This window comes from Mustelus asterias, unplaced genomic scaffold (assembly GCF_964213995.1).
Source record: "Mustelus asterias unplaced genomic scaffold, sMusAst1.hap1.1 HAP1_SCAFFOLD_1703, whole genome shotgun sequence".
Lineage (NCBI taxonomy): Eukaryota > Metazoa > Chordata > Chondrichthyes > Carcharhiniformes > Triakidae > Mustelus > Mustelus asterias.
Window position 1 is genome coordinate 1 of NW_027591648.1, and position 25274 is coordinate 25274.

General features: G+C 52.1%; 1 protein-coding gene across 1 annotated transcript in view; it reads right to left on the reverse strand.

The window, feature by feature from the left end:
* Window positions 1-344: 344 nt before the first annotated feature.
* LOC144488604 (antigen WC1.1-like) overlaps window positions 345-25274 on the reverse strand; it is a gene marked incomplete at its 3' end in the record, with an annotated part of 65181 nt that continues 40251 nt past the window's right edge. The window contains exons 10-17 of the mRNA XM_078206665.1: window positions 23428-23511; window positions 15755-16078; window positions 9511-9531; window positions 8826-8948; window positions 7572-7673; window positions 3638-3715; window positions 1177-1200; window positions 345-428 (exon numbers count right to left, since the gene is read on the reverse strand). Of these exons, the coding sequence (XP_078062791.1) occupies window positions 345-428; window positions 1177-1200; window positions 3638-3715; window positions 7572-7673; window positions 8826-8948; window positions 9511-9531; window positions 15755-16078; window positions 23428-23511 (840 nt within the window). The remainder of the gene's footprint in view (window positions 429-1176; window positions 1201-3637; window positions 3716-7571; window positions 7674-8825; window positions 8949-9510; window positions 9532-15754; window positions 16079-23427; window positions 23512-25274) is intronic.

Sequence of the window (25274 nt, forward strand, 5' to 3'; positions counted from 1 at the left end):
TCTCTCTCTCTCACACACTCTCTCTCTCACACACACTCTCTCTCTCTCACACACTCTCTCTCTCACACACTCTCTCTCTCTCACACACTCTCTCTCTCTCACACACTCTCTCTCTCTCACACTCTATCTCTCTCTCTCACACTCTCTCTCTCTCTCTCACACTCTCTCTCTCTCACACACTCTCTCTCTCTCACACACTCTCTCTCTCTCACACACTCTCTCTCTCACACACTCTCTGTCTCTCACACACTCTCTCTCTCTCACACACTCTCTCTCTCTCACACACTCTCTCTCTCTCACACTCTCTCTCTCTCTCACACACTCTCTCTCTCTCACACACTTACTTCCCATGACCTTCAGTTCAATATCTCCACCTGTCTCTCCCTCCACATCATCGTAATATTCCTTCGACTCCAATGGGGGGTTTCCTGTAGGTAATGTAGAGAGATGGGGTTACACAGGCTGGGGGCGGCGGGGGGGGGGGGGGGGGGGGGGGCTCTGTCTCTTGCCCCGAGACCAGCAAAGTAACTCACTCGCATCCCCATCTCCATGTAACTCCCTCCCAATCCCCAATCTCCATGTAACTCCCTCCCAATCCCCATGTAACTCCCTTCCAATCCCCATGTAACTCCCTCCCAATCCCCATGTAACTCCCTCCCAACGCCCAATCTCCATGTAACTCCCTCCCAATCCCCGATCCCCATGTAACTCCCTCCCATTCCCAATCCCCATGTAACTCCCTCCCAATCCCCATGTAACTCCCTCCCAATCCCCAATCCCCATGTAACTCCCTCCCAATCCCCAATCCCCATGTAACTCCCTCCCAATCCCCAATCCCCATGTAACTCCCTCCCAATCCCCATGTAACTCCCTCCCAATCCCCAATCCCCATGTTACTCCCTCCCAATCCCCATGTAACTCCCTCCCAATCCCCATGTAACTCCCTCCCAATCCCCATGTAACTCCCTCCAATCTCCCTCGCTCCGTACGTGACTCCCTCCCATCTCCCTCGCTGCCTCCGTGACTCACTCCAATCTCCCTCGCTGCCTACGTGACTCCCTCCAATCTCCCTCGCTGCCTCCGTGACTCCCTCCCATCTCCCTCGCTGCCTACGTGACTCCCTCCCACCTCCATCGATCCCGACGTGTCTGGAACTTTGGTCGATTCCCGACTCACCGTTCTCCACATCATCGTAACCCCCTGCGGGAGAAAGTGAAAAGAATGCAATCAGCCGGATCTCCACTCGATCACAGGAACCAGCCCGGGGATCTCCGTCTGAGTCTCTTCCAATCCCAGAGTCAGGAGACCAAAACTGTCCGCAGATACTCCCGGGCCGGTCTCACCAGCATCCTGCATGGTTGTAGGGAGACCTCCCCAATTTATACCCCACCCTACCCCATTGCAATAAACACCAACATCCCTCTTACCTTCCTCATCGCTTACTGTTCCTGGATACAGATAGCTTGTGATTCAAGTCCTAGGACGCCCAGATCCCTCTGTACCCCAGTCTCTTCCTCTGATCCTGAACAGTAATGGTATTGCCACTGGACTAGTAATCCAGAGACCCAGGGTCACAAATATTAAAATAAGCACAATTATTTCCGCTTGCCGCAGTTTCTCCATTGGCTTTCACGCCTTACGGAATGTATATTTGTACATTTCATAGAACATAGAACATAGAAAGCCACAGCACAAACAGGCCCTTCGGCCCACAAGTTGCGCCGATCACAGCCCCACCTCTAGGCCTATCTATAGCCCTCAATCCCATTAAATCCCATGTACTCATCCAGAAGTCTCTTAAAAGACCCCAACGAGTTTGCCTCCACCACCACCGACGTCAGCCGATTCCACTCACCCACCACCCTCTGAGTGAAAAACTTACCCCTGACATCTCCTCTGTACCTACCCCCCAGCACCTTAAACCTGTGTCCTCTCGTAGCAACCTTTTCAGCCCTTGGAAATAGCCTCTGAGAGTCTACCCTATCCAGACCTCTCAACATCTTGTAAACCTCTATCAGGTCACCTCTCATCCTTCGTCTCTCCAGGGAGAAGAGACCGAGCTCCCTCAACCTATCCTCATAAGGCATGTCCCCCAATCCAGGCAACATCCTTGTAAATCTCCTCTGCACCCTTTCAATGGCTTCAACATCTTTCCTGTAATGAGGTGACCAGAACTGCGCGCAGTACTCCAAGTGGGGTCTAACCAGGGTCCTATAAAGCTGCAGCATTATCTCCCGACTCCTAAACTCAATCCCTCGATTAATGAAGGCTAGTACGCCATACGCCTTCTTGACCGCATCCTCCACCTGCGAGGCCGATTTAAGAGTCCTATGGACCCGGACCCCAAGGTCCTTCTGATCCTCTACACTGCTAAGAATGGTACCCTTCATATTATACTGCTGCTTCATCCCATTGGATCTGCCAAAATGGATCACTACACACTTATCCGGGTTGAAGTCCATTTCGTCCCTTGAATGTCTCAGGAGGAGAGGATGGAGCAGATTGGAGACTGTAACGTTATCGAAACGTATGGGGCGGGGGCGGAGGCGCTTGACGGGGCAAATACTGAGGGGATGGTTCCCCCCTCGTGGGGGGGAGGGAGGGAGTCTAGAATGAGGTGGGTGGGGGGGGCTACAGATTCAGACTGAGGGGGTCTCCCATTGAAGTCAGAGATGATTCTCTCAGAGAACAATTAGTCTGCGGCATTCTCCCCCTCAGAGAGACAGTGAGGGGTGCAGTTCACTAAAGATATTCGAGGCTGTGTGACATAGAAACACAGAGGATAGGAGCAGGAGGAGGCCATTCGGCCCTTCGAGCCTGCTTCCCCCATTCATCACCAACATGGCTGATCGTCCAACTCAACAGCCTCATCCTGCTTTCCCCCCATAACCTTTGACCCCGTTCGCCCCAAGCGCCATCTCCAGCCGCCTCTTGAATACATTCAATGTTTTGGCATCAGCTCCTTCCTGTGGGAATGAATTCCACAGACTCACCGCTCTCTGGGTGAAGAAATGTCTCCTCATCTCCGTCCTAAATGGTCTACCCAGAATCCTCAGACTGTGACCCCTGGTTCTGGACTCCCCCCCCCCACCATCGGGAACATCCTCCCCGCATCCACCCTGTCCAGTCCTGTTAGAATTTTATAAGTCTCTATGACATCCCCCCTCATTCGTCTGATCAATCATCATCCTATGATTGAGGGGTCGAATGGCCTACTCCTGCTCCTAATTTTTAGCTTCATTCATCTATAAGATGTAGGCGTCACTGGGACAGGCCCAACATTAATTGCCCACCCCTCGTTGCCCCGTGAACTGAGTGTTTCGCTCGGCCATTTCAGAGGGCAGTTGAGAGCCAACCACATTGCTGTGGCTCTGGAGTCAAATGTAGGCCAGACCGGGTAAGAACGGCAGATTTCCTTCTCCAAAGGGAACCAGATGGGTTTTTCTGACAATGGTTTCATGGTCATCAGTAGATTCCTAATTCCAGATTTTTTAATTGAATCCAAATTCCACTCTCTGCCGTGGCGGGATTCGAACCCGGGTCTCCCCAGAATACAACCCTGGCTTTCTGGATAACCACTAGTATCACGGCACCACTGCTCCCCAGTTATATTGCCAGAGGCCGGAGAAAAAGTTACCTGTGCCGGCGGCAAGTTCCTCTTCATCATCAACGTAATATTCGACTTTGTTCATCGACGCACTGGAATTGGTTGCCTCTGAAAGGTCAAAATATCGAATTCATCGAGTCACAGAGGTATACAGCGCGGAAACAGGCCCTTCGACCCAACTCCTCCATGCCCAGCAGGTTTCCCAAACTGAGCTAGTCCCATTTGCCTGCGTTTGGCCCATATCCCTCTAAACCTTTCCCACCTATGGACCTGCCCAAATGTCTTTTAAATGTAACTGTATCCACCTCCACCACCTCCTCTGGCATTCCATACATGCACCAGCCTCTGGGTGAAAAAGTTATCCCTCATGTCCCTTTTTCCCTCTCACCTTAGCCCTCGAGTTTTGGACTCCCCTGCCCTGGGGAAAAGACCTCAGCTATTCACCTAATCTGTGCCCCTCATGATTTTATAGACCTCTATAAGGTCACCCCTCACCCTCCTACACTCCAGGGAAAAAAGTCCCAGCCTATCCCGCCACTCCCCAAGCCTTCCAGTCCTGGTAACACCTTGTAAATCTTTTTTTTGCCCCCGTTCCAGTTTAATAACAACCTTCCGACAGCAGAAGGTGACCTGAATTGTACTCAGTACTCCAAGTGTGGCTGCAACAATGTCTTGCACAGTTGTGACATAATGTCCCAACTCCTGTACTCAGTGCTCTCACTGATGAAGGTAATGTGCCAAACACATTCCTCACCACCCTGTCTACCTGTCATGCCACTTTCAAGCAACTGTAGTTATAAAGCGGAGGTTGATTCCCCCTCTGACAACTCGCCTCGGAACATCCAAAGAGGAATGCTTCACCCTATAATCTGTAAAAGGTGTGTGTGAAGTGATGTGACCTGCTCTTCAGCAACCCCTACTGGTTAAATATAAAATAAATCCCTGACACTCACACTAAAATCAACACCTAACAATGTATTTATCTGACTAACAGTAAACCTATTAACTAAACTATTAACAAACCCTAATAAGCCCATTCTAACTATTAACCATTCCCGAATAAAACAAGATTCTAATGGAATTCTATTCCAATAAATACAATTCCCACTCTTTAACAAAATAGAATTTAGTCACTCTCTAAATTACAACCAGGTTTTGTGTCTTCCGGAATATTCTGGGTTTTCTCTGTTGATTCTTCTGTCTGGAATTTTGTTTTTGTTCGGTACTTTTGCCATCGAGATGGTGCTTTCTTTAAGACACAGATGAAGCTCGGAGAGCCAGCGATTCTCTCTCTCTGAGAGCTGAGAGCTCTTAGCTCTGGCGGGTGGCAGATGCTCTCTCTCTCTTTGTCCCACTGCCCCCTTCTTTTATACCTGTGATGACATATCGATATTCCCCACAATAGGATTGGTCTTAGGTTGTCAAAACCATCAAATTTAAATTTAACAGGTTCTTGGTATCTAAGTGCCTGATTCAAATTGATTGGCTAAATTCAAAAGCCTATGGATGCTGCCTGGTTTGGAGGGTAGGTCTTATGAGGAAAGGTTGAGGGAGCTAGGGCTGTTCTCTCTGGAGCGGAGGAGGCTGAGGGGAGACTTAATTGAGGTTTATAAAATGATGAAGGGGATAGATAGAGTGAACGTTCAAAGACCATTTCCTCGGGTGGATGGAGCTATTACAAGGGGGCATAACTATAGGGTTCGTGGTGGGAGATACAGGAAGGATATCAGAGGTAGGTTCTTTACTCAGAGAGTGGTTGGGGTGCGGAACGGACTGCCTGCAGTGATAGTGGAGTCAGACACTTTAGGAACATTTAAGCGGTTATTGGATAGGCACATGGAGCACACCAGGATGATAGGGAGTGGGATAGCTTGATCTTGGTTTCAGATAAAGCTCGGCACAACATCGTGGGCCGAAGGGCCTGTTCTGTGCTGTACTGTTCCATTCTATTCTATTCTATTACCTTGGTAACACTGCTGCTTGGCCTTTCTATATAAATGTTTCAGTCTGGGCTCTCTGTGTACTTGAATTTTTAACTCTCCAAGCACAGGAAAAGCACCACCTTTTAACGGGACCACGCAATGCTTTCCCCCTTCGTCTTTGACCACATTTACAAACACCAAATTCTAATTTCCTCCCTCCCAATCTACAGTTACTTTTCCCAACTCCGCAACACGATATATCTGCACTCCGGGTCTCTCATATCAACAACACTCCCCAGGGTCCTACCATTGACTGTGCAAGTCCGGCCCTGGTTGGTCTTACCACAGTGCAACACCTCACATTTCTCTGACTTGCAAAGAATGATCCCAGAACTGAGGGGTTATAACTGTCAGGAGAGACTGAACTGGCCGGGGTTCTTCACTCTGCGAAAGAGAAGGCGAGGGGAGTGACCTGACCAAGAGCTATAAAATCTGGAAAGGGTTTCGATAGGGTTAATGAAGAGAAGATATTTCCCCTTCTCTGGGAGAGAGACCAGAACGAGGGGGACATCGATATGTGACAGTCACGAATAAATCCAATGGGGAAATCAGGAGAAACTTCTTTACCCAGAGAGTGGGGAGAATGTGGGGCTCGCTCCCACAGAGAGTGGGGAGAATGTGGGACTCTCTCCCACGGAGAGTGGGGAGAATGTGGGACTCGCTCCCACAGAGAGTGGGGAGAATGTGGGGCTCGCTCCCACGGAGAGTGGGGAGAATGTGGGACTCGCTCCCACGGGGAATGGGAGAAAATGTGGGACTCGCTCCCACGGGGAGTGGGGAGAATGTGGGACACGCTCCCATTGCAAGTGGGGAGAATGTGGGACTCGCTCCCACGGGGAGTGGGGAGAATGTGGGACTCGCTCCCACGGGGAGTGGGGAGAATGTGGGACTCACTCCCACGGGGAGTCAGGGAGAATGTGGGACTCGCTCCCGCGGGGAGTGGGGAGAATGTGGGACTCACTCCCACGGGGAGTGGGGAGAATGTGGAACTCACTCCCACGGGGAGTGGGGAGAATGTGGGACTCACTCCCACGGGGAACGGGGGAAAATGTGGAACTCACTCCCACGGGGAGTGGGGAGAATGTGGAACTCACTCCCACGGGGAGTGGGGAGAATGTGGGACTCACTCCCACGGGGAGTGGGGAGAATGTGGGACTCACTCCCACGGGGAGTGGGGAGAATGTGGGACTCGCTCCCACGTGGAGTGGGGAGAATGTGGGACTCGCTGCCATTGAGAGTGGGGAGAATGTGGGACTCGCTCCCACGGGGAGTGGGGAGAATGTGGGACTCGCTCCCACGGGGAGTGGGGAGAATGTGGGACTCGCTCCCACGGGGAGTGGGGAGAATGTGGAACTCACTCCCACGGGGAGTGGGGAGAACGTGGGACTCGCTCCCACGGGGAATGGGGGAGAATGTGGGACTCGCTCCCACGGGGAGTGGGGAGAATGTGGGACTCGCTCCCACGGGGAGTGGGGAGAATGTGGGACTCAATTCCACGGGGAGTGGGGAGAATGTGGGACTCGCTCCCACGGGGAGTGGGGAGAATGTGGGACTTGCTCCCACGGGGAGTGGTTGCGGTGAATAGTATTGATGTGTTTCAGGGGGGAAGCTGGATAAACACATGGGTGGGAAAGGAGTACAAAGAAGAACAAAGAACAATACAGCACAGGAACAGGCCCTTCGGCCCTCCAAGCCCGCGCCACTCCCTGGTCCAAACTAGACCATTCTTTTGTATCCCTCCATTCCCACTCCGTTCATATGGCTGTCTAGTAGAAGTAGAAGGAGATAGAGCGGGGTCGGGTGTTGGAGGGGGGCTGGGAGGAGGCTGGTGTGGAACAGCAACACTGGCAAGGACAGAGGGGCCGAACGGCCTGTTTCTGTGCTGGGAATGTTTTGCCATTTTATGTCCCTGGCCTCAGTATCAGGTAGAATTTCCCCGTTTGACACTCTTTGGGGGTACGGTTGTTCCAATGGTCAGGTACCTGAGACGTGGGAGATCTTCGAGAGCCTCTTTACGCGCCCGTAGTCAATGTCTTCGTAAATTCCGTACTCCCTCGCCGCCATATTCTTGACACCTTTCCCACCTGCAGGGTACCAGGAGACACGCTTCAGACTCAAGCAAACAGTCATCCAACATCGCACAGGCGAAATTCCTACCTGGTCCCCCGACCGATCTCAGTCCAGATGGAGCTGGACAAATAAACCCCGTTTAACTCAAATACTGGCCCAAATCGCAGCCCTCTTCCCACTCCGTATAATCTTACAACCGCTGATAAGTCCGAATGTGAGAATTAACCCGATTTGATTTCTGAAGAAGGGAAAGGGTTAATGTTTTTTGGACTCAATGTATTTTGTACCGAAAGGGAAAGGGTGAATGTATTTTGTACCTGAAAGGTTGAACTTTGTACTTGGAATGTATCACAAGCATGACCCTTCATTATGGCTAATCCCCTTGTTTATACTGCTTCTGGCATGAATATAAGTTATTTATTCATGGTTTCATTCTTTAACTTCATTCTTCTCAAGACAGAGAGCTAAATATAAATGTAATGTTTGTAAAGTCTGACCTTTTCGACAAGTTTGTGTGTGGTTTGAGGAAGGAAGGCAATTCCAAGATGTGGGGCAGGATAACGGCCGTGTAAAGGAGGACTCCCGCTGTGCCGGCTACAACTGTGCCGCTAACTTCAAAGGAAGGGCCGTGGAAGAGCAGGAAACCTCAGACTGTGTCGTGACTACAGCTGCCAGAGAACTGCTGCTTCATGATCAAGGACTGTTGTATGGACTTTGATTCATGACCAGATCAGTGTTTGTGTCGTGACTGGTGCTGGGAGCCACAATGTATATATATCCCCGCTTTTCTGTTCAGAGAGAACTTCGGCTTCCGCTTTCAAGGGGTCAGGTTCTCCCGCAAGCTTGTGAGAATAAAGCCGACTCGGTTTTGACCCATACCAGCCGCAGAGGTATTTTTACCGAATACAATTTCCATCGCCTCGAGGTCAAGGGTCGACCAATGGATAAATTTTGACACTGAGTGGTGAGGTAAGGGGGTCGAGGGTTTGTGGGTAACATTGGGGCTCTGACGCAGGCCAACCACAACCCTGATTGGCTCAACACCCTGGAACAAAATGGCCACCACTCATCCAGAGGGACGGAGACGAGGGACTGAATGGCCCCTTCTTGGTTGCTATGAGTTCAAGAGGTCACCTCACATCTTGGCATCAATAGGTACCACTCACCGAACAATGGTTCATCCTTCTTGTAAATCTGATAGGCCAGAGCACTCGATACAACGATGAGTAAGATAGCGAGAATGATACTAGCAATGATGGGGATTAAATCATCAAGAAGCGGTGATCGTTCTACACCAGGGAAATGAGAAAATGGATTAACACCTCCGTCACCACATCACAGGCCGAACAAACTCTCAGCACTGACCCTCTGACAGTGCGGCACTCCCTCAGCACTGACCCTCTGACAGTGCGGCACTCCCTCAGTACTGACCCTCTGACAGTGCGGCACTCCCTCAGCACTGACCCTCTGACAGTGCGGCACTCCCTCAGTACTGACCCTCTGACAGTGCGGCACTCCCTCAACACTGACCCTCTGACAGTGCGGCACTCCCTCAGTACTGACCCTCTGACAGTGCGGCACTCCCTCAGCACTGACCCTCTGACAGTGCGGCACTCCCTCAGCACTGACCCTCTGACAGTGCGGCACTCCCTCAGCACTGACCCTCTGACAGTGCGGCACTCCCTCAACACTGACCCTCTGACAGTGCGGCACTCACTCAGCACTGACCCTCTGACAGTGCGGCACTCCCTCAGTACTGACCCTGCGACAACTAAAAGTGCATTTGAGAATGTTCTGATATTTGTATCCATTAAACCTTTGTCTTCAATCTTGGAAAGTTATTTCACTCACCTTCTGCCTTAGGGACAGCAGCTGAAAAATAAAACAAAAGAATTCCACATCAGGCTAAATATTAGAATCAAACTTATTAGCTACTGTAAAATTATACGGAGCACGGGGAGTCTGTGCAGCCGCTCAGGGTCGGTCTAACAAATATCTACAGGAAAGCTGGTGATGACATCGGGTTCACTTGTGAGCTTTCTCGGGGCACTGCCTCCCCTCTCGGCCTGAAGGGGGTTCCCGAGACCCCCAACCGCAGGTGACACCAGCACATGTCCAAGGGGAATCTGGTGATGTGGTTGGATGTTGCCAGGTTAGATCTCTGTGCCACTGTCACACCTGACCCAGAACGGAGGCGAGGATCATTTGGCGAGACTTGGGGGGGGGGGGCGGGTGGCGGGGGTGGGGGAAGAGGCGGCTAGGACAGCGATCACCTCTTTCCCATCCTCCCGCCCACATGGGGACTACATGTGAGTCCAGACCCACAGCAGTGTGGTTGGCTCTTAGCTGTCCTCTGTGACAGCCTGTCAGATACCAGGTCTGGAGTAGGAGAGCGACTGAGTCTTGTTGCACCCAGTTGAGACCACACTGGATCGCCGTGCGTCATTGTTAAGCAGCGTTTCACTTGTACCTCTTTCAATTTTGTCGATTGCATCCGCTGCTCCCAATGTCGTCTCCTCTGTATCGGAGAGACCAGGCGTAGACTGGGTGATCGCTTTGCTGAGCACCTTCGGTCTGTGCGCAATCAGGACCCTGACCTCCCTCGCCAGTTTAACACACGATCCCGTTCCCACGGCCACATGTCTGTCCTTGACCTGCTGCAATGTTCCAGTGAAGCTCAACGCAAACTGGAGGAACAGCATCTCATCTTCCGGCTGGACACTTCACAGCCTTCCGGCCTCAACATCGAATTCAACACCTTCAGATGATTCGCTCTTCCCCACCTCCACCCCTTTGTTTTCACTCGATATTATTTAATTTTTGACTGTTCTCCACCTTTAATTTCTTTACTGTCTTTCTTCATTTTTCTTTATCCCACTCCCCTTCCCTCTTCTCCCCCCGCTTCCCCTTTTCTACATTTTACCTCTGTCCCATCTTTCCCCCCCTCTCCCCACACCTTCACCTGTCACAGTTTACCCTCTGATTTCAGCTTCTCTGCCGTTTGACCATTCACACCCTTTATTCTCTCTCTGGGCTGCCATTAGCAGCCTTTCCCCTGTTTCTGTGGCTATGAATCATCTTCCATTCCCTCCCCCTTCAGTATAAATATCTCCCACTTTCTCTGCCTTTTGGCTTTGACAAAGGGTCGCCTGGACTCGAAACGTCAGCTCTTTTCTCTCCTTACAGATGCTGCCAGACCTGCTGAGATTTTCCAGCATTTTCTCTTTTGGTTTCAGATTCCAGCATCCGCAGTAATTTGCTTTTATCCACTGTGTCCGGGGTCTCCTAATACGGGGCAGGGTCTGTGTACGGCAGACGGAGCGTGACGAGGGTTCGCCGGACTGATTCCTGGGATGGGGGATTGTCCAACGGGGAGAGATTGGGTGGACCGGGCCTGTATTCACTGGAGTTTATCCCCGGGATGGGGGAGTGTCGGACGGGGAGAGATTGGGTGGATCGGGCCTGTATTCACTGGAGTTTATCCCTGGGATGGGGGATTGTCCAACGGGGAGAGATTGGGTGGACCGGGCCTGTATTCACTGGAGTTTATCCCCGGGATGGGGGAGTGTCGGACGGGGAGAGATTGGGTCGATCGGGCCTGTATTCACTGGAGTTTATCTCTGGGATGGGGGAGTGTCAGACGGGGAGAGATTGGGTGGATCGGGCCTGTATTCACTGGAGTTTATCTCTGGGATGGGGGAGTGTCGGACGGGGAGAGATTGGGTCGATCGGGCCTGTATTCACTGGAGTTTATCCCTGGAATGGGGGAGTGTCGGACGGGGAGAGATTGGGTGGACCGGGCCTGTATTCACTGGAGTTTATCCCCGGGATGGGGGAGTGTCGGACGGGGAGAGATTGGGTCGATCGGGCCTGTATTCACTGGAGTTTATCCCTGGGATGGGGGAGTGTCGGACGGGGAGAGATTGGGTGGATCGGGCCTGTGTTCACTGGAGTTTATCCCCGGGATGGGGGAGTGTCGGACGGGGAGAGATTGGGTCGATCGGGCCTGTATTCACTGGAGTTTATCCCCGGGATGGGGGAGTGTCGGACGGGGAGAGATTGGGTGGATCGGGCCTGTATTCACTGGAGTTTATCCCCGGGATGGGGGAGTGTCGGACGGGGAGAGATTGGGTCGATCGGGCCTGTATTCACTGGAGTTTATCCCCGGGATGGGGGAGTGTCGGACGGGGAGAGATTGGGTGGATCGTGCCTGTGTTCACTGGAGTTTATCCCCGGGATGGGGGAGTGTCGGACGGGGAGAGATTGGGTCGATCGGGCCTGTATTCACTGGAGTTTATCCCCGGGATGGGGGAGTGTCGGACGGGGAGAGATTGGGTGGATCGGGCCTGTGTTCACTGGAGTATATCCCCGGGATGGGGGAGTGTCGGACGGGGAGAGATTGGGTGGATCGGGCCTGTATTCACTGGAGTTTATCTCTGGGATGGGGGAGTGTCGGACGGGGAGAGATTGGGTGGATCGGGCCTGTATTCACTGGAGTTTATCCCCGGGATGGGGGAGTGTCGGACGGGGAGAGATTGGGTCGATCGGGCCAGTGTTCACTGGAGTTTATCCCCGGGATGGGGGAGTGTCGGACGGGGAGAGATTGGGTCGATCGGGCCTGTATTCACTGGAGTTTATCCCCGGGATGGGGGAGTGTCGGACGGGGAGAGATTGGGTGGATCGGGCCTGTATTCACTGGAGTTTATCTCTGGGATGGGGGAGTGTCGGACGGGGAGAGATTGGGTGGATCGGGCCTGTATTCACTGGAGTTTATCCCCGGGATGGGGGAGTGTCGGACGGGGAGAGATTGGGTCGATCGGGCCTGTATTCACTGGAGTTTATCCCCGGGATGGGGGAGTGTCGGACGGGGAGAGATTGGGTGGATCGGGCCTGTATTCACTGGAGTTTATCCCTGGAATGGGGGAGTGTCGGACGGGGAGAGATTGGGTCGATCGGGCCTGTATTCACTGGAGTTTATCCCCGGGATGGGGGAGTGTCGGACGGGGAGAGATTGGGTGGATCGGGCCTGTATTCACTGGAGTTTATCCCTGGAATGGGGGAGTGTCGGACGGGGAGAGATTGGGTCGATCGGGCCTGTATTCACTGGAGTTTATCCCTGGGATGGGGGAGTGTCGGACGGGGAGAGATTGGGTCGATCGGGCCTGTATTCACTGGAGTTTATCCCCGGGATGGGGGAGTGTCGGACGGGGAGAGATTGGGTGGATCGGGCCTGTATTCACTGGAGTTTATCCCTGGAATGGGGGAGTGTCGGACGGGGAGAGATTGGGTGGATCGGGCCTGTATTCACTGGGGTTTGGAAGAATATGAGGGGATCTGACTGAAACGTACAAAATACTTACAGGGAATAAACAGGGGGAGATGTTTCCCTTTGTCGGGGGAAGTCCGGAACCGGGGGGAATAATGACAAAATAAGGGGAAAGTCACTGAGGACCGAGATGAGGAGACATTCCTTCACCCAGAGAGTGGGGAACCTTTGGAATTCTCAATTTCAGAGGGAACTCAGTCACTGAGTCTGTTTAAAGCAGAGATTGAGAGATTTCGTAAAGGATTATGGGGATGGTGAGTTAATGTTCTGGGGACCCGGGTTCGAATCCCGCCACGGCAGATGGTGGAATTTGAATTCAATAAAAGAAATCTGGAATTAAGAATCTACTGATGACCATGAAACCACTGTCGATTGTCGGAAAAACCCATCTGGTTCACGAATGTCCTTCAGGGAAGGAAATCTGCCGTCCTTACCCGGTCTGGCCTATATGTGACTCCAGAGCCACAGCCTATGTGGTTGACTCACAACTGTCCCTCCAAGGGCAACTCAAGATGGGCAATAAATGCTGGGCCCAGCCAGCGACGCCCGTGTCCCACAAATGAAGAAAGAAATGTGTGCATTCGGATATGAGAGAGTATTGAATGGCAGAGCAGAGTTGATGGTTGAATGGTCTCCTCCTCTTCCTGTATCACACCCAGAGAGTCATAGAGTGTAGTGGTTTACAGCATGGAAACAGGCCCTTCGGCCCAACTTGTCCATGCCGCCCTTTCTTTTCACCATTAAGCTAGTCTCAATTGCCCACATGTGGCCCATATCCCTCTATACCCATTGTACCCATGTAACTGTCTCGACGCTTTTTAAAAGACAAAATTGTACCCGCCTCTACTACTGCCTCTGGCAGCTCGTTCCAGACACTCACCACCCTCTGTGTGAAAAAACTGCCCCTCTGGACACTTTTGTGTTTCTCCCCACTCAGCTGAAACCTATGCCCTCTGGTTTTAGACTCCCCTACCTTTGGGAAAAGATATTGACTATCTAGCTGATCTATGCCCCTCATTATTTTATAGACCTCTATAAGATCACCCCTCAGCCTCCTACGCTCCAGAGAAAAAACTTCCAGTCTATCCAGCCTCTCCTTATAACTCAAACCATCAAGCCTTGGTAGCATCCTCGTAAATCTTTTCTGCACTCTTTCTAGTCTAATCCTATCTTTTCTATAATAGGGTGACCAGAACTGTACACAGTATTCCAAGTGTGGCCTTACCAATGTCTTGTACAACTTCAACAAGACGTCCCAACTCCTGTATTCAATGTTCTGACCAATGAAACCAAGCATGCTGAATGCCTTCTTCACCACTCTGTCCACCTGTGACTCCACTTTCAAGGAGCTATGAACCTGTACCCCTAGATCTCTTTGTTCTGTAACTCTCCCCAATGCCCTACCATTAACTGAGTAAGTCCTGCACTGGTTCAATCTACCAAAACGCATCACCTCGCATTTATCTAAATTAAACTCCATCTGCCATTCGTCAGCCCACTGGCCCAATTGATCAAGATCCCGTTGCAATTGGAGATAACTTTCTTCACTGTCCACTATGCCACCAATCTTGGTGTCATCTGCAAACTTACTAACCATGCCTCCTATATTCTCATCCAAATCATTAATACAAATGACAAATAACAGTGGACCCAGCACTGATCCCTGAGGCACACCGCTGGTCACAGGCCTCCAGTTTGAAAAACAATTCTCTACAACCACCCTCTGGCTTCTGTCATCGAGCCAATTTTGTATCCGATTGGCTACATTGCCCTGGATCCCATGAGATTTAATTTTATGCAACAACCTACCATGCGGTACCTTGTCAAAGGCCTTGCTAAAGTCCATGTAGACAACATCAACTGCACTGCCCTCATCGACCTTCTTGGTTACCCCTTCAAAAAACTCAATCAAATTTGTGAGACATGATTTTCCACTCACAAAGCCATGCTGACTGTCCCTGATCAGACTTTGCCTCTCTAAATGCTGTAGATCCTGCCTCTCAAACTACCTTCCAACAATTTACCCACCACAGATGTGAGGCTCACTGGCCTGTAGTTCCCAGGCTTTTCCCTGCAGCCCTTTTTAAACAAAGGCACAACATTTGCCACTCTCCAATCTTCAGGCACCTCACCCGTGACTATCGATGATTCAAATATCTCGGCTGGGGGACCCGCAATTTCCTCCCTAGCCTCCCACAACCTCCTGGGATCCACTTCATCAGGTCCCGGGGATTTATCTACCTTGATGAGCTTTAAGACTTCCAGCACCTCCTTCTCTGTAATATGTACACTCCTCAAGACACCACAATTTATTTCCCCAAGTTCCCTAACATCCATGCTTTTCCCAACAGTAAATACTGATGAGAAATATTCATTTAGGATCTCACCCATCTCTTGTGGATCTGCACATAGAGAACCTTGTTGATCCTTAAGAGGCCCTACTCTCTCCCTTGTTACTCTTTTGCCCTTTATGTATTTGTAGACACTCTTTGGATTCTCCTTTGCCTCATCAACCAAAGCAATCTCCTGTCCCCTTTATGCCCTCCAGATGCTCGGGGATGAATTGAATGAAGTCAAAGGGGGAGAGTTCAGGGAAAGGGGGAGGATTTTGGGAAGGGTACTGAGCTCGCCACAGTGACAAGATATTTTGCTCACTCAGTGCCCAAGAGGGTGGGTTGTGGGGAGGGGGGTGCGGTGTGGGGGGAACACATACTGCGAGACAGCACGCGGGCACAGAGAGAGAGCAATCTCGTTTCCAACTCCACGTACGTCTACAATACACGTTTACATCCTCCTTGTGATGGCAATCGTGCTCCCCCCAGTAAGAGGATCGACAGCCCCAAAGAACAGCCTCCGGTCCACGGCAACGAACTTCATCCAGCCATATCGGAGCGCCGTGTTCACCCTTCGCGTCACCGCTATCTTCCCCAGAGTACCGGACAGCCTCGCCACAATGCAGGTATTCACACACAACCCTGGCGTTGGCCATCGTCCATTCGTCATCACACACTGTGCCCCAGGTAGAGTTATAGAGAATCTCCAACAGTCCACTGCAACCATCGGAGCTCCCACGCAATCGAAGACGTTCCGGTACTGAAAGGAGACAGAAACACGGGGTTCGATACAGAGTAAAGCTCCCTCTACACTGTCCCCCATCAAACACTCCCAGGACAGGTACAGCACGGGGTTAGATACAGAGTAAAGCTCCCTCTACACTGTCCCCATCAAACACTCCCAGGACAGGTACAGCACGGGGTTAGATACAGAGTAAAGCTCCCTCTACACTGTCCCCATCAAACACTCCCAGGACAGGTAGAGCACAGGGTGAGATACAGAGTAAAGCTCCCTCTACACTGTCCCCATCAAACACTCCCAGGACAGGTACAGCACAGGGTGAGATACAGAGTAAAGCTCCCTCTACACTGTCCCCCATCAAACACTCCCAGGACAGGTACAGCACGGGGTTAGATACAGAGTAAAGCTCCCTCTACACTGTCCCCATCAAACACTCCCAGGACAGGTACAGCACGGGGTTAGATACAGAGTAAAGCTCCCTCTACACTGTCCCCATCAAACACTCCCAGGACAGGTACAGCACGGGGTTAGATACAGAGTAAAGCTCCCTCTACACTGCCCCATCAAACACTCCCAGGACAGATACAGCACGGGGTTAGATACAGAGTAAAGCTCCCTCTACACTGTCCCCATCAAAGACTCCCAGGACAGGTACAGCACGGGGTTAGATACAGAGTAAAGCTCCCTCTACACTGTCCCCCATCAAACACTCCCAGGACAGGTACAGCACGGGGTTAGATACAGAGTAAAGCTACCTCTACACTGTCCCCATCAAACACTCCCAGGACAGGGACAGCACGGGGTTAGATAGAGAGTAAAGCTCCCTCTACACCGTCCCCCATCAAACACTCCCAGGACAGGTACAGCACGGGGTGAGATACAGAGTAAAGCTCCCTCTACACTGTCCCCATCAAACACTCCCAGGACAGGTACAGCACGGGGTTAGATACAGAGTAAAGCTCCCTCTACACTGTCCCCATCAAACACTCCCAGGACAGGTACAGCACGGGGTTAGATACAGAGTAAAGCTCCCTCTACACTGTCCCCATCAAACACTCCCAGGACAGGTAGAGCACAGGGTGAGATACAGAGTAAAGCTCCCTCTACACTGTCCCCATCAAACACTCCCAGGACAGGTACAGCACAGGGTGAGATACAGAGTAAAGCTCCCTCTACACTGTCCCCCATCAAACACTCCCAGGACAGGTACAGCACGGGGTTAGATACAGAGTAAAGCTCCCTCTACACTGTCCCCATCAAACACTCCCAGGACAGGTACAGCACGGGGTTAGATACAGAGTAAAGCTCCCTCTACACTGTCCCCATCAAACACTCCCAGGACAGGTACAGCACGGGGTTAGATACAGAGTAAAGCTCCCTCTACACTGTCCCCATCAAACACTCCCAGGACAGATACAGCACGGGGTTAGATACAGAGTAAAGCTCCCTCTACACTGTCCGCATCAAACACTCCCAGGACAGGTACAGCACGGGGTTAGATACAGAGTAAAGCTCCCTCTACACTGTCCCCATCAAACACTCCCAGGACAGGTACAGCACGGGGTTAGATACAGAGTAAAGCTCCCCCTACACTGTCCCCATCAAACACTCCCAGGACAGGTACAGCACGGGGTTAGATACAGAGTAAAGCTCCCTCTACACTGTCCCCCATCAAACACTCCCAGGACAGGTACAGCACGGGGTTAGATACAGAGAAAAGCTCCCTCTACACTGTCCCCATCAAACACTCCCAGGACAGGTACAGCACGGGGTTAGATACAGAGTAAAGCTCCCTCTACACTGTCCCCATCAAACACTCCCAGGACAGGTACAGCACGGGGTTCGATACAGAGTAAAGCTCCCTCTACACTGTCCCCATCGAACACTCCCAGGACAGGGACAGCACGGGGTTAGATACAGAGTAAAGCTCCCTCTACACTGTCCCCATCAAACACTCCCAGGACAGGTACAGCACGGCGTTAGATACAGAGTAAAGCTCCCTCTACACTGTCCCCATCAAACACTCCCAGGACAGGTAGAGCACAGGGTGAGATACAGAGTAAAGCTCCCTCTACACTGTCCCCATCAAACACTCCCAGGACAGGTACAGCACAGGGTGAGATACAGAGTAAAGCTCCCTCTACACTGTCCCCCATCAAACACTCCCAGGACAGGTACAGCACGGGGTTAGATACAGAGTAAAGCTCCCTCTACACTGTCCCCATCAAACACTCCCAGGACAGGTACAGCACGGGGTTAGATACAGAGTAAAGCTCCCTCTACACTGTCCCCCATCAAACACTCCCAGGACAGGTACAGCACGGGGTTAGATACAGAGTAAAGCTCCCTCTACACTGTCCCCATCAAACACTCCCAGGACAGGTACAGCACGGGGTTAGATACAGAGTAAAGCTCCCTCTACACTGTCCCCCATCAAACACTCCCAGGACAGGTACAGCACGGGGTTAGATACAGAGTAAAGCTCCCTCTACACTGTCCCCATCAAACACTCCCAGGACAGGTACAGCACGGGGTTAGATACAGAGTAAAGCTCCCTCTACACTGTCCCCATCAAACACTCCCAGGACAGGTAGAGCACAGGGTGAGATACAGAGTAAAGCTCCCTCTACACTGTCCCCATCAAACACTCCCAGGACAGGTACAGCACAGGGTGAGATACAGAGTAAAGCTCCCTCTACACTGTCCCCCATCAAACACTCCCAGGACAGGTACAGCACGGGGTTAGATACAGAGTAAAGCTCCCTCTACACTGTCCCCATCAAACACTCCCAGGACAGGTACAGCACGGGGTTAGATACAGAGTAAAGCTCCCTCTACACTGTCCCCATCAAACACTCCCAGGACAGGTACAGCACGGGGTTAGATACAGAGTAAAGCTCCCTCTACACTGTCCCCATCAAACACTCCCAGGACAGATACAGCACGGGGTTAGATACAGAGTAAAGCTCCCTCTACACTGTCCGCATCAAACACTCCCAGGACAGGTACAGCACGGGGTTAGATACAGAGTAAAGCTCCCTCTACACTGTCCCCATCAAACACTCCCAGGACAGGTACAGCACGGGGTAAGATACAGAGTAAAGCTCCCCCTACACTGTCCCCATCAAACACTCCCAGGACAGGTACAGCACGGGGTTAGATACAGAGTAAAGCTCCCTCTACACTGTCCCCCATCAAACACTCCCAGGACAGGTACAGCACGGGGTTAGATACAGAGTAAAGCTCCCTCTACACTGTCCCCATCAAACACTCCCAGGACAGGTACAGCACGGGGTTAGATACAGAGTAAAGCTCCCTCTACACTGTCCCCATCAAACACTCCCAGGACAGGTACAGCACGGGGTTCGATACAGAGTAAAGCTCCCTCTACACTGTCCCCATCAAACACTCCCAGGACAGGGACAGCACGGGGTTAGATACAGAGTAAAGCTCCCTCTACACTGTCCCCAGCAAACACTCCCAGGACAGGTACAGCACGGCGTTAGATACAGAGTAAAGCTCCCTCTACACTGTCCCCATCAAACACTCCCAGGACAGGTAGAGCACAGGGTGAGATACAGAGTAAAGCTCCCTCTACACTGTCCCCATCAAACACTCCCAGGACAGGTACAGCACAGGGTGAGATACAGAGTAAAGCTCCCTCTACACTGTCCCCCATCAAACACTCCCAGGACAGGTACAGCACGGGGTTAGATACAGAGTAAAGCTCCCTCTACACTGTCCCCATCAAACACTCCCAGGACAGGTACAGCACGGGGTTAGATACAGAGTAAAGCTCCCTCTACACTGTCCCCATCAAACACTCCCAGGACAGGTACAGCACGGGGTTAGATACAGAGTAAAGCTCCCTCTACACTGTCCCCATCAAACACTCCCAGGACAGATACAGCACGGGGTTAGATACAGAGTAAAGCTCCCTCTACACTGTCCGCATCAAACACTCCCAGGACAGGTACAGCACGGGGTTAGATACAGAGTAAAGCTCCCTCTACACTGTCCCCATCAAACACTCCCAGGACAGGTACAGCACGGGGTTAGATACAGAGTAAAGCTCCCCCTACACTGTCCCCATCAAACACTCCCAGGACAGGTACAGCACGGGGTTAGATACAGAGTAAAGCTCCCTCTACACTGTCCCCCATCAAACACTCCCAGGACAGGTACAGCACGGGGTTAGATACAGAGTAAAGCTCCCTCTACACTGTCCCCATCAAACACTCCCAGGACAGGTACAGCACGGGGTTAGATACAGAGTAAAGCTCCCTCTACACTGTCCCCATCAAACACTCCCAGGACAGATACGGCACGGGGTTAGTTACAGAGTAAAGCTCCCTCTACACTGTCCCCCATCAAACACTCCCAGGACAGGTACAGCACGGGGTTAGATACACAGTAAAGCTCCCTCTACACTGTCCCCCATCAAACACTCCCAGGACAGGTACAGCACGGGGTTAGATACAGAGTAAAGCTCCCTCTACACTGTCCCCATCAAACACTCCCAGGACAGGTACAGCACAGGGTTAGATACAGAGTAAAGCTCCCTCTACACTGTCCCCCATCAAACACTCCCAGGACAGGTACAGCACGGGGTTAGATACAGAGTAAAGCTCCCTCTACACTGTCCCCATCAAACACTCCCAGGACAGGTACAGCACGGGGTTAGATACAGAGTAAAGCTCCCTCTACACTGTCCCCATCAAACACTCCCAGGACAGGTACAGCACGGGGTTAGATACAGAGTAAAGCTCCCTCTACACTGTCCCCATCAAACACTCCCAGGACAGGTACAGCACAGGGTTAGATACAGAGTAAAGCTCCCTCTACACTGTCCCCATCAAACACTCCCAGGACAGGTACAGCACGGGGTTAGATACAGAGTAAAGCTCCCTCTACACTGTCCCCATCAAACATTCCCAGGACAGGTACAGCACGGGGTTAGATACAGAGTAAAGCTCCCTCTACACTGTCCCCCATCAAACACTCCCAGGACAGGTACAGCACGGGGTTAGATACAGAGTAAAGCTCCCTCTACACTGTCCCCATCAAACACTCCCAGGACAGGTACAGCACGGGGTTAGATACAGAGTAAAGCTCCCTCTACACTGTCCCCCATCAAACACTCCCAGGACAGGTACAGCACGGGGTTAGATACAAAGTAAAGCTCCCTCTACACTGTCCCCCATCAAACACTCCCAGGACAGGTACAGCACGGGGTTAGATACAAAGTAAAACTCCCTCTACACTGTCCCCATCAAACACTCCCAGGACAGGTACAACACGGGGTTAGATACAAAGTAAAGCTCCCTCTACACTGTCCCTCATCAAACACTCCCAGGACAGGTACAGCACGGGGTTAGATATAGAGTAAAGCTGCCTCTGCACTGTCCCCATCAAACACTCCCAGGACAGGTACAGCACGGGGTTAGATACAGAGTAAATCTCCATCAAAACTGTCCCCCATCAAACACTCCCAGGACAGGTACAGCACGGGGTTAGATACAGAGTAAAGCTCCCTCTACACTGTCCCCATCAATCACTCCAAGGACAGGGACAACACGGAGACAGATACAGAGTAAAGCTCCCTCTACACTGTCCCCATCAAACACACCCAGGACAGGTACAGGACGGGGTTAGATACAGAGTAAAGCTCCCTCTACACTGTCCCCATCAAACATTCCCGGGACAGGTACAGCACGGGGTTAGATATAGAGTAAAGCTCCCTCTACACTGTCCCCATCAAACACTCCCAGGACAGGTACAGCACGGGGTTAGATACAGAGTAAATCTCCATCAACACTGTCCCCCATCAAACACTCCCAGGACAGGTACAGCACGGGGTTAGATACAGAGTAAAGCTCCCTCTAAACTGTCCCCATCAATAACTCCCAGGCCAGGGACAACACGGAGATAGATACAGAGTAAAGCTCCCTCTACACTGTCCCCATCAAACACTCCCAGGACAGGTACAGGACGGGGTTAGATACAGAGTAAAGCTCCCTCTACACTGTCCCCATCAAACATTCCCGGGACGGGTACAACACGGGGTTAGATACAGAGTAAAGCTCCCTCTACACTGTCCCCATCAAACACTCCCAGGACAGGTACAGCACGGGGTTAGAAACAGAGTAAAGCCCTCTCTACACTGTCCCCATCAAACACTCCCAGGACAGGTACAGCACGGGGTTAGATACAGAGTAAAGCTCCCTCTACACTGTCCCCCATCAAACACTCCCAGGACAGGTACAGCACGGGGTTAGATACAGAGTAAAGCTCCCTCTACACTGTCCCCCATCAAACACTCCCAGGACAGGTACAGCACGGGGTTAGATACAGAGTAAAGCTCCCTCTACACTGTCCCCATCAAACACTCCCAGGACAGGTACAGCACGGGGTTAGATACAGAGTAAAGCTCCCTCTACAATGTCCCCATCAAACACTCCCAGGAGATGTACAGCACGGGGTTAGATACAGAGTAAAGCTCCCTCTACACTGTCCCTCATCAAACACTCCCAGGAGAGGTACAGCACGGGGTTAGATACAGAGTAAAGCTCCCTCTGCACTGTCCCCCATCAAACACTCCCAGGACAGGTACAGCACGGGGTTAGATACAGAGTAAACCTCCCTCTACACTGTCCCCATCAAACACTACGAGGACAGGTACAGCATGGGACTAGATACAGAGTAAAGCTCCCTCTACACTGTCCCCATCAAACACTCCCAGGACAGGTACAGCATGGGGTTAGATAGAGAGTAAAGCCCCCTCTACACTGTCCCCCATCAAACACTCCCGGGACAGGTACAGCACGGAGTTAGATACAGAGTAAAGCTCCCTCTACACTGTCCCCCATCAAACACTCCCAGGACAGGTACAGCACAGGGTTAGATACAGAGTAAAGCTCCCTCTACACTGTCCCCCATCAAACACTCCCGGGACAGGTACAGCACGGGGTTAGATACAGAGTAAAGCTCCCTCTACACTGTCCCCTATCAAACACCCCCAGGACAGGTACAGCACGGGGTTCGATACAGAGTAAAGCTCCCTCTACACTGTCCCCATCAAACACTCCCGGGACAGGTAAAGCACGGGGTTCGATACAGAGTAAAGCTCCCTCTACACTGTCCCCCATCAAACACTCCCAGGACAGGTACAGCACGGGGTTAGATACAGAGTAAAGCTCCCTCTACACTGTCCCCCATCAAACACTCCCAGGACAGGTACAGCACGGGGTTAGATACAGAGTAAAGCTCCCTCTACACTGTCCCCATCAAACACTCCCAGGACAGGTACAGCATGGGGTTAGATACAGAGAAAAGCTCTCATGCACTGTCTGTAGATTTGAACATACCCAGACAATGATCATCTCCGGGTTTCCAGTAATAATTTCCCGTACACTTGTTAAAAATCTTTGTCAACTCGCTCACATTTGCATCTAGGAAGGAGAAAATTTTGTGAGTGTTAAAACACAGAAACGTGCGGCACTCCCTCAGCACTGACCCTCTGACAGTGCGGCACTCCCTCAGTACTGACCCTCTGACAGTGCGGCACTCCCTCAGCACTGACCCTCTGACAGTGCGGCACTCCCTCAGCACTGACCCTCTGACAGTGCGGCACTCCCTCAGTACTGACCCTCTGACAGTGCGGCACTCCCTCAGCACTGACCCTCTGACAGTGCGGCACTCCCTCAGTACTGACCCTCTGACAGTGCGGCGCTCCCTCAGCACTGACCCTCTGACAGTGCGGCACTCCCTCAGTACTGACCCTCTGACAGTGCGACACTCGCTCAGCACTGACCCTCTGACAGTGCGGCACTCCCTCAGCACTGACCCTCTGACAGTGCGACACTCCCTCAGCACTGACCCTCTGACAGTGCGGCACTCCCTCAGTACTGACCCTCTGACAGTGCGACACTCCCTCAGTACAGACCCTCTGACAGTGCGGCATTCCCTCAGCACTGACCCTCTGACAGTGCGGCACTCCCTCAGCGCTGACCCTCTGACAGTGCGGCACTCCCTTAGCACTGACGCTCTGACAATGCGGCACTCCCCCAGCACTGACCCTCTGACAGTGCGGCACTCCCTCAGCACTGACCATCTGACAGTGCGGCACTCCCTTAGCACTGACCCTCTGACAGTGCGGCACTCGCTCAGCACTGACCCTATGACAGTGCGGCACTCCCTCAGTACTGACCCTCTGCCAGTGCGGCACTCCCTCAGCACTGACCCTCTGACAGTGCAGCACTCCCTCAGCACTGACCCTCTGACAGTGCGGCACTCCCTCAGCACTGACCCTCTGACAGTGCAGCACTCCCTCAGCACTGACCCTCTGACAGTGCGGCACTCCCTCAGCACTGACCCTCTGACAGTGCGGCACTCCCTCAGCACTGACCCTCTGACAGTGCGGCACTCCCTCAGCACTGACCATCTGACAGTGCGGCACTCCCTTAGCACTGACCCTCTGACAGTGCGGCACTCCCTCAGCACTGACCCTCTGACAGTGCGTCACTCCCTCAGTACTGACCCTCTGACAGTGCGGCACTCCCTCAGCACTGACCCTCTGACAGTGCAGCACTCCCTCAGCACTGACCCTCTGACAGTGCGGCACTCCCTCAGCACTGACCCTCTGACAGTGCGGCACTCCCTCAGCACTGACCCTCTGACAGTGCGGCACTCCCTCAGCACTGACCCTCTGACAGTGCAGCACTCCTTCAGTTCTGAAGGAAGGAGGATTAAAAACATAGTGTATTAGAATGCCAGAGAGGGAGCCGGAGAGAGAGGAGGAACACACAGAGAGAAAGAGAGAAACTGGGATAGAGAGAGATAGAAAGAGAGAGAGCGACAGAGAAGGAGAGAAACAAAGAGAGAGGGAGCGAGAGAAAGAGAAATACTGAGACAGAAAGAGACAGAGAGAAAGACACAGACAGAGAGAGACTGAGACAGAGAGAGACTGAGAGAGAGAGAGACTGAGAGAGACTGAGAGAGACAGAGAGAGAGACAGAGAAAGAGAGAGAGAGACAGAGAGAGAGAGAGAGAGAGAAATAGATAGAGAGACAGAGAGAGAGAGAGACAGATAGAGACAGAGACAGACAGAGACAGAGAGAGTGAGAGACAGAGAGAGAGAGAGAGAGCGAGACAGAGAGAGAGAGAGACAGAGAGAGAGACAGAGAGAGAGAGAGACAGAGAGATAGAGAGTGAG